The following is a 19,205-nucleotide window of genomic DNA, read 5'->3' as shown; positions in this document are numbered from 1 at the left end:
CTAGCACCATCTCGGCTCACTGCAACCTCCACCTCCTGGGTTCAAGCAATTCTCCTGCCTCAGCCTCCCGAGTAGCTGGGAGGATTTCCTTTCATTTCTATCCTTCTCCCTATCTTGGTACCTCTGTTGCTCTGTATTTCTGATTCTCCTGATCTCTGGCCCTCTTTATGTCTCTCTCCTCTCATCTGTCTCTCTAGATATTAATATGTCTCCCTGAGGTCCTGGGTCCCACAAGGGTCTGTTTCACTTCCCCGTGCACCCAAACACGCACGCAAGCACACACAAGCACACATGCACACGCGCGCACGCACACACACACACACACATGCCTAGTAATCCCTCCTTGTGGCTGGGTCATTGTGTCTCAGCCATAAGGGGCCCTTTCTTTCTCCTCCTCCCTCCCCCAAACCCCCTGCTAGGAGAGATTAAGGCTACAGGCCTGGCTGAGGAATCAGGACAGGTCTCATTAGCTTGAAGAGCCAGGGGTGACAGCAAGAGAGGGAGGGGACGTCTGACCCTCAGCGACCAGTCCACGGGCTCCTGATGGGAGAATCCAGTCCTGGAACAGACCCTCTGGCCCTGCAGCAGGGAAGGAAGGTCAGCTGCACAGGGAGAGGGAGGAGAAAATAACTTCCAGCGGGACAGAGAAGGCGTCAGCAACTCTTAAATCATCTCCTCTGGGGAATCTGGGTACTGGTTAGCTCTTGGATCCAGAGTCCTTCCAGGAGTGGGGGTACAGAGAGGTGGGTTTCAGCTGGTCCTGCACATGGCCCTGGGATCAATTAAGCTGAAATCAGATCCAAGCACTTCTTCTCTGAGCTAGGTCTTCTGAGGCAAGTTGCTTTCCTTCTCATCTCCACCCAGTGGCTTAGGCGGAAATCTGGGCGCTCAGCCTGGCCCCTAACTCCTTTCTCCTCACCACTCCCATCCAATGCATCCATAAGTCCTGTCATCTCTGCTCTCAGATCATTGTCCTACTGAAACAATATAAAGCACTGCTGGAAGAAATTAAAGGAGACTCAAGTCAATAGTGAACTATACCATGTTCACGGTTTAGATGACTCAATGTTATTAAGAGGTCAATTCTTCTCAAACTAATCCTTAGATTTACTGCAGTCCCAATCAGAATCTCCTCAGGATTTTTCTGTAGAAATTGGTTGTCAAACTGATTCTGAAGTTGCTATGGAAATATAAATGATCTAGAATAATCAAAACAGTCTTGGAAAAACAAAATGAGTTGGAGAACTTACGCCACCTGACTTTGAGACTTATTGTAATGCACATGGTTGCAGCTGGAAAAAGTGGGGTTAAGGATTAAGAAAACGTGGCATGTATACACCATGGAATACTATGCAGCCATAAAAAATGATGAGTTCATGTCCATTGCAGGGACATGGATGAAGCTGGAAACCATCATTCTGAGCAAACTATCACAAGGACAGAAAACCAAACACCGCATGCTCTCACTCATAGGTGAGAATTGAACAATGAGAATGCTTGGACACAGGGTGGGGAACATCACACACAGGGGCCTGTTGTGGGGTGGGGGGCAGGGGGAGGAATAGCATTAGGAGAAATACCTAATGTAAATGACGAGTTAAAGGGTGCAGCAAACCAACATGGCACATGTATCCATATGTAACAAACGTTACATGTACCCTAGAACTTAAAGTATAATAAAAAAGTGGGGTTAAATTCTGGGGACAGTCTGAAGATGTGTGGAATACTGGAGGATCCTTGGATCAGGTTGTTGATGAGTTTCACTCCAGGCTCTACTGCAGGATGGGGGTGCTCCTCATACCTGCACCCCGTTAGCTCCCTAACACGTTCATCCTGTTTAATCTTTTGCATTATTGACATCTTGTTTCTTGTCTGCCATTGTCAGGAGGATGGAGTCCTGTCTGTCTTGTTCTCAGCTGTATTCCCAGTACCTGGGGCTGTCTCAGACACACAGCAGTAAGTGTGTGTTCAATAAATGTGAAAGAAATGGATGGATGGATGAATGATGGATAGATGGATGGATGGATGGATGATGGATGGATGGGTGGATGATGGATGGATGGATGGATGGATGGATGATGGATAGATGGATGGATGGATGGATGATGGATGGATGGATGATGGATAGATGGATGGATGATGGATGGATGGATGGATGGGTGATGGATGTATGGATGGATGGATGGGTGATGGATGGATGATGGATGATGGATGGATGGATGGATGATGGATGGATGGAGGATGGATGATGGATGGATGGATGGATGAATGGATGATGGATGGATGGATGGATGAATGATGGATGATGGATGGATGGATGGATGATGGATAGATGGATGGATGGATGGATGGATGGATGGATGGATGATGGATGGATGGATGGGTGATGGATGGATGGATGATGGATGGATGGATGGATGATGGATGGATGGATGGATGGATGAATGATGGATGATGGATAGATGATGGATAGATGATGGATGGATGGATGATGGATGGATGGATGGATGGATGATGGATGATGGATGGATGATGGATGGATGGATGGATGGATGGATGGATGGATGGATGGATGGATGGATGGATGGATGGATGGGTGATGGATGGATGGATGGATGGTGGGGCAGAACCAGGTAGAGACACTGGCACAGAGAAGTGGTGTGATGTTTTCCCAAAAGGACCAAGGGTCTGTGATTGCAGCACTGTGAGGTCAGACTGTGGGGCTGCCCACTGGTTTTTGAATCTCTGGATGCTTCAGGGATCATATTGTTCCTGAGTTAATTCATTCAGGCTCTAACTGTGCCATGAATCCCAGCTTCTACCAAGTCCCATGCCTGGTAGTGGGTGCATCCACTCAGCTCCTTGTCCTCACTGGACAGAGGAGCCTACGGATACGGCAGAGAGAGGCTGGCAGGGCCGACAAGGGAGGGCCCTGAACATGGCTGAGCCGGAAGGGCCTTGCCAAGAGCTGGCATGGAGCCACGTGAGTTTGGGTTTCAACCCTGTTCTTTTCTCACTATGTGGCCTTGGGCCCTTCATGTGGGCTCCTGGGCCTCAGTTTCCTCCTCTGCAAAGTGGATACAGTGACAAGCTGTCACAACGAGCCCTGGGAATCCCGTGGGAGCAGGGGAGGGAGCTGACCTCATCCATCTTCTAGGAACCCCAGGTAGACATGAAGGTGAAGAGCGGGGCTCTGGGGCCAGAGAGATTTAAATTCTACCCCTGGTTCTTCCACTCATCACCTGTGTGGCCTTGGGAATTGACGAAACCTCTCTCAGCCTCAGTTTCCTCCTCTGAGAAAGGGACCTCTGAGCTCCGTGGGGCTGTGGCGAGCGTCCTAAGAGGCCATATCGCCCAGTGATCAGGAGGGCACAGGCTCCGGGGCAGGTGCTGGCCCAGCCCTGGCTCTGCAGCTGATGTGCAAGACAGAACTGGAGACCGCACTTCTCTCAGCCTCAGTTTTCTCCTCTGTAAAGTGGGGATGATACCTGAAGCCACCTGGGAGGAAGTTTCCATGGAGTTATTGTTCCCTGAGATCTTGTTCCCAACGTCTGTGGTTCATGCAGTGTGTGAGAAGCTGGGACCGGTGGGCACCTCCCTCCTTCCCAGGCTCAGTCTCCCTGCCTGTAGAATGGAGTTATCTGCATGTCTGCACCACAAGGTGGCTGTGAGCATTCAGGCCTTACCTGTGAGAACAACTGCTCAGGTGGGAACCTGGGACCCAGTGGGTGCCAAACTCCACAGCTCTGAGAACCAGCCTGGGGCCTCCCAGGTTGCTCCCCAGGGCAAGGACACTGATCTCCCTTGTTCCACCATTTGAGATCATAAAACATCAGTGCCTGGATATTCAACCAGGTTGCAGAAGACTTATACAGGCATTTCAAAAGTGAGAATAGCAAATAATCCACCAGCGTATAACACAGGGCTCACCTTCATTGATCATCAGGGAACTGCAAACAAAAAGTTCATAGTGGGCCGGGCGCGGTGGCTCACACCTGTAATCCCAGCACTTTGGGAGGCCGAGGCGGGCAGATCACGAGGTCAGGAGATCGAGACCATCCTGGCTAATGCGGTGAAACCCCATTTCTACTAAAAAATACAAAAAATAGCCGGGCGTGGTGGCGGGCGCCTGTAGTCCCAGCTACTCCGGAGGCTGAGGCAGGAGAATGGCGTGAGCCTGGGAGGTGGAGCTTGCAGTGAGCCGAGATTGCACCACCACACTCCAGCCTGGGTGACAGAGCGAGACTCTGTCTCAAAAAAAAAAAAAAAAAATCCCAGGGGTTTGGGAGGCCAAGGCAGGAGGATCATTTGAGGCTATAGATTAGAGATGGAGGCCAGCCTGGGCAACATAGTGAGACCCTATCTCTACAAAATAAAATATATTAGGAGGGGGAGGAGGCCAAAAAAATATAATTTTAAAAAATTAAAAAGAAGGCCAGGCGCAATGGTTCACACCTGTAATCCCAGCACTTTGGGAAGCCAAGGTGGGAGGATCGCTAAAGCTCAGGAGTTCGAGACCAGCCCGGCCCACATGGCAAAACCCCATCTCTACTAAAAATACAAAAACTTAGCTGTATGGTGGCGCGCACCTATAATCCCAGCTACTCAGGAGGCTGAGGCATGAGAATCGCTTGAACCCAGGAGGCGGAGGATGCAGTGAGCCGAGACTGATCACACCACTGCACGCCAGCCTAGGCAACAGAGCGAGATCCTGTCTCAAAAATATATATATATAAATATAAATAAATAAACAAACAAACAATATTTGGGACCAGCCGTGTTTGCCTCTCAAAACTGTGTCCTCAACTACCCCGCTACAGATGACCCAGAGTCTAAATAAGAGTTGTCCCAAGTCCCAAAGAAACACTCCAGGGTCCTCTCCAGCTCTTGAAATTTAAAGTAACTGAGGGCTCAAAGAGCTTTTGTTGATATTGACTATGTATCTATTGCTACTTATTGTATTGGAAATTATTTATTTTTACTTTTTTTTTGAGACAGGGGCTTGCTCTGTTGCCCAGGCTGGAGTGCAGTGACGTGATCTCGGCTCACTGAAGCCTCGACCTCCTGGGCTCAAATGATCCTCTCGTCTCAGCCTCCTGAGTACCTGGAACTACATGTGCACACCACCACACCTGCCTTTTTTTTTTTTTTTTGTAGAAACGGGGGTCTCACTATGTTGCCCAGGCTGGTCTCAACCTCCTGATCTCAAGTGATCCTCCCGCCTGGGCCTCCCAAACTGCTGGGATTACAGGCATGAGCCACTGGGCCTGGCATGAAGTAGAAATTAAAAGTGTGGAATTTTAAAAATACTTTTGAAGATTTTAAATTTTACTTAAAATGTATTTTGAGCCAGGTGCAGTGGCTCATGCCTGTAATCCCAGCACTTTGGGAGGCCAAGGTGGGTGGATCACGAGGTCAGGAATTCGAGACCAGCCTGACCGACGTGGTAAAAACCCATCTCTACTGAAACTACAAAACTTAGCCAGGCATGGTGTTGCACGCCTGTAATCCCAACTACTCAGGAGGCTGAGGCAGGATGATCACTTGAACCCGGGAGGTGGAGGTTGCAGTGAGCCGAGCTCACACCACTGCAACATAGCGAGACTGTCTCAAAAAAATATATATATATATTTATTTATTTATTTATTTATTTATTTATTTATTTATTGAGCTAGGCACAGTGACTCACGCCTGTAATCCCAGCACTTTGGGAGGCCAAGACGGGCAGATCACTTGTGGTCAGGAGTTCAAGACCAGCCTGGCCAACATAGTGAAAGCCCCTCTCTGCTAAAAATACAAAATTAGCCAGGCGTGGTGGCACATGCCTGTAATCCCAGCTACTTGGGAGGCTGAGGCAGGAGAATTGCTTGAATCCAGGAGGCAGAGGTTGCAGTGAGCCAAGATCGCACCGTTGCACTCCAGCCTGGGCGACAAGAGTGAAACTCAGTCTCAAAAAAAAAAAACAAAAATGTATTTTTAATTCTGTATCAAATTCTTTTTCATGTTTCACTTGGACAGCTCCAAAATGCAAGATGCTTCACATCAGAGGTAGACCCCAGGACTCTGCAAAGATTCCTTGCAGTTCAGACCCTTCGAAAACATTCCAAGCTCAGGAAACCTCAGGTCATCTCTGAGGGCCTTGATCAGACACCTCCAGACCCCCATGCTTGCACTCCCCTTCCCAGTCTCCAGGCCCCCATTACCCCTAAAGGAACAGAGAGGGGAGAGTGAGTAGGAAGTCAGGGTAGAGGTTAATAATAAACTTTATTCTTATTTTTTAAGACAGGGTCTCGCTATGTTGCTTAGGCTGGTCTCAAGCTCCTGGGCTCAAATGATCCTCCTGCCTTAGCTTCCCAAAGTGCTGGGATTACAGGCGTGAGCCACAGCGCATAATAAACCTTAAAAATCAACAATGTTGACTGGGCACTGTGGCTCACACCTATAATCCCAACACTTTGGGAGGCCAAGGTGGACAGATCACTTGAGGTCAGGAGTTCGAGACCAGCCTGGCCAACACGGTGAAACCCCGCCTCTACTGAAATACAAAAATTTGCTCTGCGTGGTGGTGAGCGCCTGTATTCCCAGCTGTTGGGAGGCTGAGACAGGAGAATCCTTTGAACCCAGGAGGCAGAGGTTTCAGTGAGCCGAGATCACACCACTGCACTCCAGCCTGGGTGACAGAACAGGACTCTGTCTCAAAAAAAAAAAAAAAAAATCAGCAATGTTGGCACCTTTCTAACCCCTTAAATGTGGTTCCCTTAAACAGCCAGGGAATATGCCTGTGTCCACTCCCTAACTCCCCCCACCCCACCCCCACCCCCACCCAGCCCTTCCCTGTCCCCTCCGTCTTCTGGTCTCCCTCGTCCTCTGCCGCCCCCTGGTGGCCATCCTGGCCCCTGGGTCTCCCCAGCGCCGCCTCTCTGACCCTGTCCTAGTCCCATTTAGCAAATGTTCCAATCCTCTTAGGCCAGGCCAGCCTCAGCAGAGCAGAGAGAATTAGATCCGATTTGGGGGTTGGGGGGACAGACTTCCAGGATATAATGAAAACTCCTTCTGCTTGTCAGACCCTGGAAGGGGGTAGACACAAAGCAACTCACACACTGGGACTCCACAAGGGGCAATGAGGAGGGGAAACTGAGGAACAGAGAAAGGGGGAGACAGAGGGAGAGGGTGGGGGGACGCCAAGGGGCGGAGAGGGCACCTGGAGGCTGAGAGGTCTTGCTCCCCGCGCCTGGAAAGTGTCTTCCCAACTTGGCTCTCGCCGCCACGGTCACCGGAGTGCCTAGTGCCTCCACCTGCAATTCTGGAACAACTCTCCTCTCTACAAGGACCTGATTCTCTCATCCAGGGTTACTTATTAATTCTTGGCATGTGGCTTTTTGTTTTTTGTGTGTTTTCGGGGGGGTTGTGGGCTTTTGGGGGATTTTGCTTGTTTGTTTGTTTGTTGAGACAGGGTCTCACCCTGTTGCCCAGGCTGGAGTGCAGGTGGGGGAATCACAGCTTATTGCAGCCTCAGCCTCCCAGACTCCAGCGATCCTCCCACCTCAGCCTCCCAAGTAGCTGGGACTACAGGAGCACGCCACTCCGCCTGGCTAATTTTGGCGGGGAGGGGGTTGTTTTATTATTATTATTTTTTTTTTTTTTTTTGAGACACAGTCTCACTCTGTCCCCCAGGCTGGAGTGCAGTGGTGTGAACTCCGCTCACTGTAACCTCCACCTCCTGGGTTCAAGCGATTCTCCTACTTCAACCTCCTGAGTAGCTCGCATTACAGGTGCAGGCCACCACACCTGGCTAATTTTTTGTATTTTTAATACAGACTGGGTTTCACCATGTTGGCCAGGCTGGTCTTGAACTCCTGACCTCAAGTGATCCACCCACCTCGGCCTCCTAAAGCGCTAGGATTACAGGCATGAGCCACCAGGCCCAGGCTTTTTTGTTTAGTTTTTGGTTTTGGGCGTTTTTTTGAGATGGAGTCTCACTCTGTGGCCCAGGCTGAAGTGCTGTGTTTCTCACTTAACTTTTGCTTTATTCTGTTTCTCCCTTTTAATTTCTGCCTCAGTGTGATCTTGGCTCACTGCAACCTCCCCTCCTGGGTTCAAGCGATTCTCCTGCCTCAGCCTCCCAAGTAGCTGGGACTATAGGCACACACCACCATGCCCAACTAATTTTTTGTACTTTTAGTAGAGACAGAGTTTCACCATATTGGCCAGGCTGGTCTCGAACCCCTCACCTCAATTGATCCTCCTGACTCGGCCTCCCAAAGTGCTGGGATTACAGGCATGGGCCACCATGGCTGGCCATTTTTTATTTTTATTTATTTATTTTTTTTGAGACAGAGTCTCGCTTTGTTGCCCAGGCTGGAGTGCAGTGGCACAATCTCGGCTCACTGCAAGCTCCACCTCCCGGGGTTCACGCCATTCTCCTGCCTCAGCCTCCCGAGTAGCTGGGAATACAGGCGCCCGCCACTACGCCCGGCTCATTTTTTTGTATTTTTAATAGAGATGGGGTTTCACCATGTTAGCCAGGATGGTCTCGATCTCCTGACCTCATGATCCGCCCGCCTCTGCCTCCCAAAGTGCTGGGATTACAGGCATGAGCCACCGCGCCGGGCCCCATTTTTTATATTTTTTAAGAGAGACAAGGTCTTGCTATGTTGCCCAGGCTGGTCTCGAACTCCTGGCCTCAAGCAATCCACCCACCTCAGCCTCCCAAGGTGCTGGGATTACAGGCATGAGCCATAGCGCCCAGCCTATTCTGTGATTCTTTGAGTAACGCCTGCCTTCCCCCACTTGGACGATGAGTTCCCTGAGAACAAGGGCTGCGCCCGTTAACTCTCTGGAGGTGCTTAGATCAGTCCCTTGAATGTACTGAACACTTAATAAATACAGGCAGTTCTCAGGCCAGGCGTGCCTGGCTCACTCCTGTAATCCCAGCACACTGGGAGGCCGAGGTGGGCGGATCACCTGAGGTCAGGAGTTCAAGACCAGCCTGACCAACATGGAGAAACTCCATCTCTACTAAAAATACAAAATTAGCCGGGCGTGGTGGCAGGTGCCTGTAATCCCAGCTACTTGGGAGACTGAGGCAGGAGAATTGCTTGAGCCTGGGAGGAAGACGTTGCAGGGAGCTGAGATTGCACCATTGCACTCCAGCCTGGGCAACAAGAGCGAAACTCTGTCTCAAAATATATATATAAAATAAAATAAAAATAAATAAATACAGGCAGTTCTCCTCATTCTTGTTATGTTCTATGAAGTTGCCATGAACATGGTCTTAGCCAATAAGGAACCACCGCTCCCAGGGGAAATACAGATTTGGGGTCCTGCAAGGCTCTGCTCACGCTATTGTCATCAATCGATCGATACCTCACCCTGGTTCATGCGTGTCTCGGTTTAAAGACACCTTATTGAATATATGTTGTTGATTCATTCAAATTAAACTCAGGGCCGGCCAGGTGCGGTGGCTCACACCTGTAATTTTAGAACTTTGGGAGGCTGAGGCGGGCTGACCACCTGAGGTCAGGAGTTTGAGACCATCCTGGCCAACATGGTGAAACCCCGTCTCTACTAAAAATACAAAAATTAGGCAAGCATGGTGGTGGGCGCCTGTAATCCCAGCTACTCTGGAGGCTGAGGCAGGAGAATCCCTTGAACCCAGGAGGCAGAAGTTGCAGTGACCAGAGATCACTCCACTGCAGTCCAGCCTGAGTGACAGAGAGAGATCCTATCTCAAAAAATAAAATTTAAAAAAAAGAGAGAGAGAGAAAGGACAGTGTTTCAAGTATGAATGTCCAGACACCGAGAGGTACCCCAATGGCAGAAAGACATTGAACAACAAGATTCTAGAAAGCAGAGGCCAACCTCACGCCTTCATCACCCCGACTCTGATCTGCCCCAATATTATCTTCAAAGCCCCAATGACTCCTTGTTGCCCGTGTGCCCCTCTTGAACCCCCTCCCCCTGCACCAAGAGATACCCTCACAATGCAGAGGATGGGGAGGGTCTGTGGGCCTCTTGGGGGCAGGAGCAGAGATGAGTCAACCCCACCAAGAGGTCAACCCCATCAGAGCCCACAGGCATAGGGTAAAAGAGGAGATTGAAGAATTGATGGAAGGCTGGATGCGCCTGTAATCCCAGCACTTTGGGAGGCTGAGGTGGGCAGACCACAGGGGCAGGAGTTCAAGACCAGTCTGGCCAATATGGTGAAATGCTGTCTCTACTAAAAATACAAAAATTAGCTGGGCGTGGTGGCGGGCGCCTGTAATCCCAGCTACTCAGGAGGCTGAGGCAGGAGAAGGGTTTGAACCCAAGAGGCAGAGGTTGCAGTGAGCCGAGATCTGGCCACCGCACTCCAGCCTGGGCAACAGAGCGAGACTCCGTCTCAAAAAAAAAAAAAAAAAAAATTGATGGATAAGGAGACAGCCGTTGTTTCTGTTTCTGTTCTGAAGGAATCAAATAAGAATGGATTTTTTTTTTTTTTTGAGATGGAGTCTCACTCTGTCGCCCAGGCTGGAGTGCAGTGGCACAATCTCAGCTCACTGCAACCTCTGCCTCCTGGGTTCAAGTGATTCTCCTAACTCAGCCTCCCAAGTAGCTGGGATTACAGGCGCCCTCCACCACGCCCGGCTCATTTCTGTATTTCTAGTAGAGACAGGGTTTCGCCATGTTGGCCAGGCTGATCTTGAACTCCTGACCTCAGGTGATCCGCCCACCTCGGCCTCCCAAAGTGCTGGGATTACAGGTGTGAGTCATTGCGCCTGGCCAAGAATGGATTTCATAATCCCTTCTTCACACTTTTCCACCGACTTCATTCCCACTTACATCACTTTTGCCCCAGGCTCCAGAAGACCTCCCTCCATCCATGTGACTCTAGGAATTTGGCCATTGCCTGGGGAGCCCCAGGAGGAATCTCCAGAATTTCCATCCAACCCTGAAGACACATCAGGACGAGAGAAGGCCTGGGGACTTCTGTGGGCAGAGTGTTGACCAGCCCTAGGGTGGCATTCAAGGCCAGAAATGCTTCTTGTTTTCCAGGTTGTCCATTAAAAAATAATAATTATAAGCAGCAGGAAATAGAGAAAATAGACATTCCCCATCATCTCTGGGTAATTACTTTTGCAGGAGTTTTTATCATTGTTGTTATTAATTGTTCATTCAAATATATTATGGGCCGGACGAGGTGGCTCACGCCTGTAATCTCAGCACTTTGGGAGGCCAGCGTGGATGGATCATTTGAGGTCAGGAGTTAGAGACCAGCCTGGGCAACATGGCAAAACCCTGTCTCTACAAAAAATACAAAAATTAGCCAGATGTGGTGGCGCATGCGCCTGTCCTGTCAGCTACTTGGGAGGCTGAGGTGGGAGAATGGCTTGAGCCAAGGAGGCAGAGGTTGCAGTGAGCCGAGATCATGCCAGTGCAATGCAGCCTGGGTGATAGAGACCCTGTCTCCAAAAAAAAGAAAACAGAAAAGAAAAAGAAAAGAAAAAAGAATATATATATGTATAATATATATTTTTGTATGAGCTTATTAAACGTGTACATTCTTCAAAATAAACAATGTGCCTGAGACAGCATTCGATATGGAAAACACAAACCCAATCGTTTAGTAATCAGTCAGCAACTTTGAGCTTTTCCTATTACAGACATGTGGATTCGGGAAGAAAAAAAGAAGCCCAACGAAGTCTCTATGTTCAAGACACATTTATTTCAGCAAACAGCAAGCAGACATCCACCAGGCAAACAAAACAAAAAGTACATTAAAAATCATCATTTGTTACACTGAACACTGATATCTGCGCTTATTCACAGCGGAGCAAGTATTTTCCCAGGATGAGTCTCTTGCAATAAAGCATTGAGGCCAGGCGTGGTGGCTGACACCTGTAATCCCAGCATTTTGGGAGGCCAAGGTGCGCGGATCACTTGAGGTCAGGAGTTCAAGACCAGCCTGGCCAACATGGTGAAACCCCATCTCTACTAAAAATAAAATAAAAATTAAATAAAAATGTAAAAATTAGCCAGGTGTGGTGGCAGGTGCCTGTAGTCCCAGCTACTCGGAAGGCAGGAGAATCGCTTGAACCCAGGAGGCAGAGGTTCCAGTGAGCTGAGATCACACCACTGCACTTTAGTCTGGGTGACAGCTCAAGACTCGGTCTTAATAAATAAATAAATAAAATAAGAAACTTGGCCGGGTGTGGTGGCTCACACCTGTAATCCCAGCACTTTGGGAGGCCAAGGCGGGTGGATCACCTGAGGTCAGGAGTTCGAGACCAGCCTGGACAACACGGTGAAACCCCCATCTCTACTAAAAAATACAAAAATTAGCCAGGCATGATGGCAGGTGCCTGTAATCCCAGCTACTCAGGAGGCTGAGACAGGAGAATTGCTTGAACCTGGGAGGCGGAGGTTGCAGTGAGCTGAGATCACGTCATTGCACTCCAGCCTGGGCAACAAGAGTGAAATTCCATCTCAAAATAAATAAAATAAAACAAAATAAGAAAATTACCCAGACGTGGTGGTACATGCCTGTAGTCCCAGCTACTCAGGAGGCTGAGGTGGGAGGATTGCTTAAACCCCAGAGGTCGAGGCTGCAGTGAGTTGTGATTGAGTCCACTGCACTCCAGTCTGGGCAACAGAGCAAGACCCTGTCTCAAAAAAATCAATCATTGAGTCAAAGGGTACTATACATATTTCATCCTTTAACGGATGTCATGGAGTCAATTTCAAAAACAAAAATCTCCAAAAATCTTTTACCAACCTACACTTCATCAATGGCAAGAGAAAACCCCATTCTCTGGGTCTACACTTGATCCATCTCTTTGATCTTGGCCAATCCACAGGGCAATATGCTGAGTATTGCATTAATTTATATTTTTTATTGATATGTAATCCATGTAATATCAAAGTACCCACTTAAAGTATACAATTCAGGGCTGGGTGTCGTGGCTCACGCCTGTAATCCCAGCACTTTGAGAAGCTAAGGTGAGCGAATTACTTGAGGCCAGGAGTTTGAGACTAGCCTGGCCAACACGATGAAACCCCATCTGTACTAAAAATAGAAAAAATTTTACTGGGTGTGGTAACACACACCTGTAATCCCAGCTACTCAGGAGGCTGAGGCATGAGAATCACTTGAACTCAGGAGACAGAGCCGAGATCACTCCACTGCACTGCAGCCTGGGCAACAGAGACTCTGTCTCAAAATAAATACATAAATAAATTTAATTAAATAAAGTACACAGTTCAGGCCAGGCACGCTGGTTCATGCCTATAATATCAGTACTTTGGGAGGCAAGGTGGGCTGATTGTTTAAACTCAGGAGTTCAAGACGAGACTGGGCAACATGGCAAAACAAAAAGAAAAGAATAATCATAAAGTACAAAATGAAATGGTTTTGGCCAGGCGTGGTGTTTCACACCTGTAATCCCAGCACTTTGGGAGGCCGAGGTGGGTGGGTCACTTGAGGTCAGGCATTCGAGACCAGCCTGGCCAACATGGTGAAACCCATTCTCTACTAAAAATACAAAAAATTAGCTGGGCGTGGTGGTGCGTGCCTGTAATCCCAGCTACTTGGGAGGCTGAGGCAGGAGTATCGCTTGAACCCGGGAGGTGGAGGTTGCAGCGAGCCGAGATCACACCACTACTGCACTCCAGCCTGGGTGACAGAGCAAGACCCCATCTCAAAAAAAAAAAAAAAAATTAAATCGTTTTTAGTCTATTTGAAGAGTTGTGCCTGCATCACGACAGTCAATTTTAGAACATTTTTCACCATCCCCAATAGCTATCCCCATAGCTATTCCCAGTTGGTCCCAATTTTCCCTTCTCCCCAACCCGTAGCAACCACTAATCTGCTTTCTGTCTCTATGGATTTGCCTATTCTGGACATTTTGTATAAATAGAATCGTATATGTGCTTTTGAGTCTGGCATCTTTCACTTGGCATCATGTTGGCAAGGTTCATCCGTGCTGTAGCATGTATCAGAGCTTTATTCCTTTTCGTGGTTAAGTAATATCCCATTGTGTGAATATATGACATTTTGGGTTTCTATTTTTTGTGGGTTTTTTTGGGGGGTGTTGTTTTGTTTTTTGAGGCGGAGTCTCCCTCTGTCACCCAGGCTGGAGTTCAGTGGCACGATCTCAGCTCCCTGCAACCTCTGCCTCCCGGGTTCAAGTGATTCTCCTACCTCAGCCTAACAAGTAGCTGGGATTACAGGCTCCCCCCACCATGCTTGGCTAATTTTTTGTATTTTTAGTAGAGACGGATTTTCACCATGTTGACCAAGCTGGCCTCAAACTCCTGACCTCAAGTGATTCGCCCAACTCAGCCTCCCAAAGTGCTGGGATTACAGGCGTGAGCCACCGCGCCCAGCCATTTTTATTTATTTTGAGATGGAGTCTCACTCTGTTGCCCAGGCTGGAGTACAGTGGCACAATCTCCACTCCCTGTAGCCTCTGCCTCCCGGGTTCAACCGATTCCCCCACCTCAGCCTCCCAAGTAGCTGAAATTCAGGTGCCAGCCACCACACCCAGCTAATTTTTGTATTTTTAGTAGAGGCAGGGTTTCGCCATGTTGGCCAGGCTGGGCTTAAGCTCCTGACCTCAGGTGATCTGCCTGCCTCAGCCTCCCAAAGTGCTGGGATTGCAGGCGTGAGCCACCGCGCCTGGCCACGCGGCATTTTGTTTATCCATCATCAGTGGATCGATGTTTCAGCGTTTTCTCCTTTTGGGCGGTAGTGAATCACGCTGCCATGAACTTGCTTATATTTAAATGTCTATTTTCACAAAATAGTACCAGTGAGCTTGTTCATCTGTTTATGCCTTTATTGGCCAAATAAATAGCCACAGTGCAAAATCTCCGTGGTCACCACTGTGTTCTCAGCATGTCCTGTAGATGAAGCCGGACAACGTGTGCGATGAGGAATCATTGCTGGGGATGCTGCTTTCCACAACAGAACTCTAAGTAGCAGGTGAAAACAATGAGCGAGACCCGTGGTAACAATGTCTACATTTTATTGAATTTTGAAATTGATTGCATGAGTCATTTCTAGTTCCCTGCACCATGAGCCTTGTCAATCTCTCTAATCCCTGAACCCACATGGGTCCTGCCATGGGGAAATGAGGACAGCCAGGTGTCTGACAGAGAAGACGCATCTCTGAGGGATCCGATTTCTGTAGACCAAGGTCATGCATGGGTCCCCTGTATCATCAGCAGCAGGTTCATTCACTCACAAGGGCAGACCAGCAGTGGGCCATGGGCACGTCCATCAGACCTGTGCCCCCTCCTGATACACGTCTATGCAGCTCAGACAGGCTGGGCTCATGGGAACCCAGCGCATGAGCCCCATATATAAACTGGAATAAACCAGCACTGAGGTCATTTACTCTCCAGGAGAAACCAACAGAGGTCTATGTGAATGCCCATCAGAACTTCACGCCATGGGCAAATCCACTCCGGAAACCAAACCATTATCAGCAGGACCAATGTGTACTAAGCTCTGCTTACACCTATAGGCACCTGGGGAGCAATTTTTGGAATGGATAGTAGGGGCCAGAATGGCCTTGAGGTACCAAAGAGGAGGTTGCAAGGTCATCCAGGAGGGAGAGATGGTGGCTGGACAAGGTGGGCAGCCCGGGAGCCGGGAGGAGTGGGTAGACTCACTGGCATTGGTCACGCGGGGCCCCAGCCCTGGGAAGGAACAAGGGTGACTCCTGGGGGCTGGCTGGCAGTGCCTCTCCTGAGATGGGGACCCCAACCACAGGTCACGATGTTGACTCCCCCAACCAAACCCGCGTGGAATGCCACCTCGCCTGGGCTAGGGCCCATGAGGGTGAAACCAAGGCTGTGTTGCCCACTGAGGTTCCCCAGCTCCTGGCACAGCTCGGCAGGCAGTACCTGATCAGTGATGAAGGATTAATCCATCATTCAACTCCTCCAGGGGGCGGGACTGCAGGGCAGGGTGGGAAAGGGAGGGTCCGGCAGGGTGGGCCAGGGTGGGCACAGCAGAGGAGCGATTTAAGAGCCAAGCCCTTGTCAGTACACACTTGTGTTTGAGAACAGATCAGGACTCAGGATGCAAGACCCTGGTCATCTCCAAGGTGAGCGGGGACAGGGGTGTGAGGGGTCTGGGTTGATCCTGTGGCTGAGGCTGCAGAGTGCAGATCTGAGCAGCCAGAGAAGGGCTGGGCCTGTGCGGGCGGCTTCCTGTCCTGCAGAGTGGGGAGAACTTAGTGGTGTCTGGGAAATGAAAATTCATGCAGCTGGGCGCAGCCTCTCACGCCTGTGATCCCAGCTCTTTGGGAGGCCAAGGTGGGAGGATCACTTGAGTCCAGGACTCTGAAACCAGCCAGGCCAACGTAGTGGGGACCCGTCTTTATCAAAAATCCAAAGATTACCCAGGGGTGGTGGTGCACACCTGTGGTCCCAGCTACTCGGGAGACGAAGGCGGGGGTTGCTTGAGCCCAGGAAGTGGAGGCTGCCTTGAGCCGTGATCACATCACTGCACTCCAGCCTGGGTGACAGAGCGAGATCCCCTCCAAGAAAGAAAAAGAAGGAAAGAAATGAAACCATGCAATAGAGTGGAGCAGAGGACTGGGCAGGTGGCGGCACCCCTGCAAGTGTCAGGGTCCCTATAACCCTTGGATGGGAGGGGATGGGGCAGCTGGGGAGGGCTGAGCAGGCTTGAGGCAGCCCCATCTGCTCCGAGGTGAGGGGCCTACGCTGCCTGCCTTCCCAGGAGCTGTTATGCGCCCATTTCCTAAATGTGGACCCTGAGGCCCAGAGGGGTGCAAGGTCTGGTCTGGATACCAGGCTGCTAATCCGCGGTGCCGCCCCAGCCCACACTGCCTGGGCTCCTGGCCTGGCGCAGGGGACCGGGTCCCTAGGGGGACCGGAGGCTGCCTGGGAGCTTCTGTGACCTGTTTCCCTCCCGCCCCCAGGCCCTCCCCTGGCCCCGGACCCTCCAAGGAGACAGCGGCAGGAGCGCACTGTCTACAATCAGAGCCAGCAGGAAGTGCTAGAACTTTACTTTCAGAAAGAACAGTACCCGAACTACGACGAGCGACTGAATCTGGCGAAGACACTCGGCTTCAGGGAGCAACAACTGCAGGTCTGACCCCCACCCCCACCCCGCCCGCCCCAGTCACCCCAAGGAGCCTCCCCACCGCTGTCACTCACCGGCCCGACCGGCCACCTCCCGCAGGGGTCCCGCCAGTGTAGACCCGGGCTGCATCCTGAGTCCTGTTCCAACTCTATGCTAGCCCAAACCCGCCCACATGATCGGCCCAGGCTGTTCCCCACGGGGTCTCCCGGTGTCCGGACCTCAGGCCCCCCCGAGAACCCGCGGTCCCTCCCCTCGAACCCTCCCTGGCCCCCGGGCTCCTGGGCGGCAGACCCCGCTCCTCCCCTCCCACCCCACCCTCCTCCCCCTACTTTCCCCTCCCTCTCCCCTCCCTTCTCCAGGCCTGGGAGCCGGGGGCCCTCATATGGTGGGTGCGGGTGGTGGTGAACACAGGGAGAGTTTTGAGGCCGGCGCCGCCCCCGAGCGGCTCACCGGGCCGTGCGAGCCCCTCCTTCACACCTTCTCCCTGTCCCCTCTGCCCCCCAGGTGTGGTTCAAGAATCGCCGCGCCAAACTAGCTCGGGTGCGGCGGCTCCAGCAGCAGCCCCAGCGCGTCCCTGGGCGGAGAGGCCGAGGAGCCCGCGCTGCGCCCCTAGTCCTTGCAGCCGCTGCCTCCGCACCTCAGCCGGGCCCCTCAGGAATCCTTCCAGCGGCAGAACCCACGATCTGCAGCCTCGACCAGGCCTGGGGTGGCCCTGGGTGCAGAGCCCAGAAGGGCATCCCAGCTGCCCTGAGTCCGGGCCCTGGCCCGGTCCCTGCCCCAATCCCAGGCCCAGCTCAGGTCCCAGGCCCGATCCCAGGCCCAATTTCAGGCCCAGTCCAGATCCCAGGCCCATTCCGTGGCCCAATCCCAGGCCCAATCCCAGGCCCAGCCCAGATCCCAGGTCCAATCCCAGGCCCAAACCCAGGCCTGATCCCAGGCCCATTCCAGGCCCAGCCAGATCCCAGGCCCATTCCGTGGCCCAATCCCAGGCCCAATCCCAGGCCCAGCCCAGATCCCGGGCCCAATCTCAGGCCCAATCTCAAGCCCAAACCCAGGCCCAGCCCAGATCCCGGGCCCAATCTCAGGCCCAATCTCAAGCCCAAACCCAGGCCTGATTCCAGGCCAAATCTCAGGCCCAGGCCCAATCATAGACCCGATTCCTGGCCCAGCCCAGATCCCAGGCCCAGGCAGACTCCGAGGCCCAGGTCCCATCTTAAGTCCTGGCCGGATGCGAAGCCCTGGCTCACTTCCAGGCCTAGCCCCGATTTTAGGCCCAGGCCCAGGCTCAGGCTCAGCCTCAATCCCAGGCCCAGGATCACTCCCAGCCCCGGCCCCCTTATGGCCTCAGAGCCCTGATGCCTCCGACTTCTTGCCAGACACCCAGTTATTCCCTCACTTCACAGAGCTGCTCCCACCCCTAGACCCCTTGGAGGGATCCTCAGTCTCCACCATGACCTCTCAGTACCAAGAAGGGGATGACTCTATGGGCAAAAAAGACTCAGGGTCTCAGCACCAAGACGAGGGTGGCTCTGTGAATGAAAATCACTCAGGCCCCAGGTCATTACTGGATTTATAGGGGGCCTGTGCCTGCAAAGTTCTTCAGATCCCAGAGGGCCTGGAGTGGCTGATTGATACTGCTGGTGACTTTCTGCAGTGAATGCACCACCCTTTACCCACCCTGCTGCAGGTGGACATTTGCTGTCTTCACTGTGCAGCCATCACAGGTGGCTCTGCTATGAATGTGCCTGCCTCTCATTTGAATTGAGCCTGAGCATTTCTCTGCTGGGATTGGAGTCGCCGCTCACTGGGATATTTGGCATTAGTGGATCCTGCTCCAGAGCTTTCTAAAGGGCTTTTCCCAGTGCTTCTGATGGTCAGCATCTTCCCCAACACTGAGGATTGTGAGACTTTTTAATGTTTGTCGATCCAATGACTTATGGCTTTGTTATGGTTGTAATATCCATTTCCCTGATGATTGAGAGGTTAAACTCTCACATGTTAATTGAACCTTAGAAATCTTCATAATGTGTCTATTTGTTTACCCCTTTTCCTTCATTTATTTGAATGTATTCTTATATTCTCTTGGCAATTAAATTTCTGCAAACACTTT

General features: G+C 51.2%; 1 protein-coding gene across 1 annotated transcript; it reads left to right on the top strand.

Moving 5' to 3' along the window:
- The first annotated feature begins 1,393 nt into the window (after positions 1 to 1,393).
- TPRX1 (tetrapeptide repeat homeobox 1) lies at positions 1,394 to 18,671 on the top strand. The gene is given in 5 exon segments (XM_030796985.1): positions 1,394 to 1,473; positions 1,886 to 1,956; positions 16,932 to 17,101; positions 17,600 to 18,040; positions 18,042 to 18,671. Coding segments are annotated over 5 exon segments (1,392 nt in total).
- The last annotated feature ends 534 nt before the right edge of the window (positions 18,672 to 19,205 follow it).

The sequence above is a fragment of the Nomascus leucogenys genome, chromosome 17, assembly GCF_006542625.1.
Source record: "Nomascus leucogenys isolate Asia chromosome 17, Asia_NLE_v1, whole genome shotgun sequence".
Taxonomy (NCBI): Eukaryota; Metazoa; Chordata; class Mammalia; order Primates; family Hylobatidae; genus Nomascus; species Nomascus leucogenys.
Note: the sequence above shows the minus strand (reverse complement) of the source record. Positions and strands in the feature narration are given on the sequence as shown.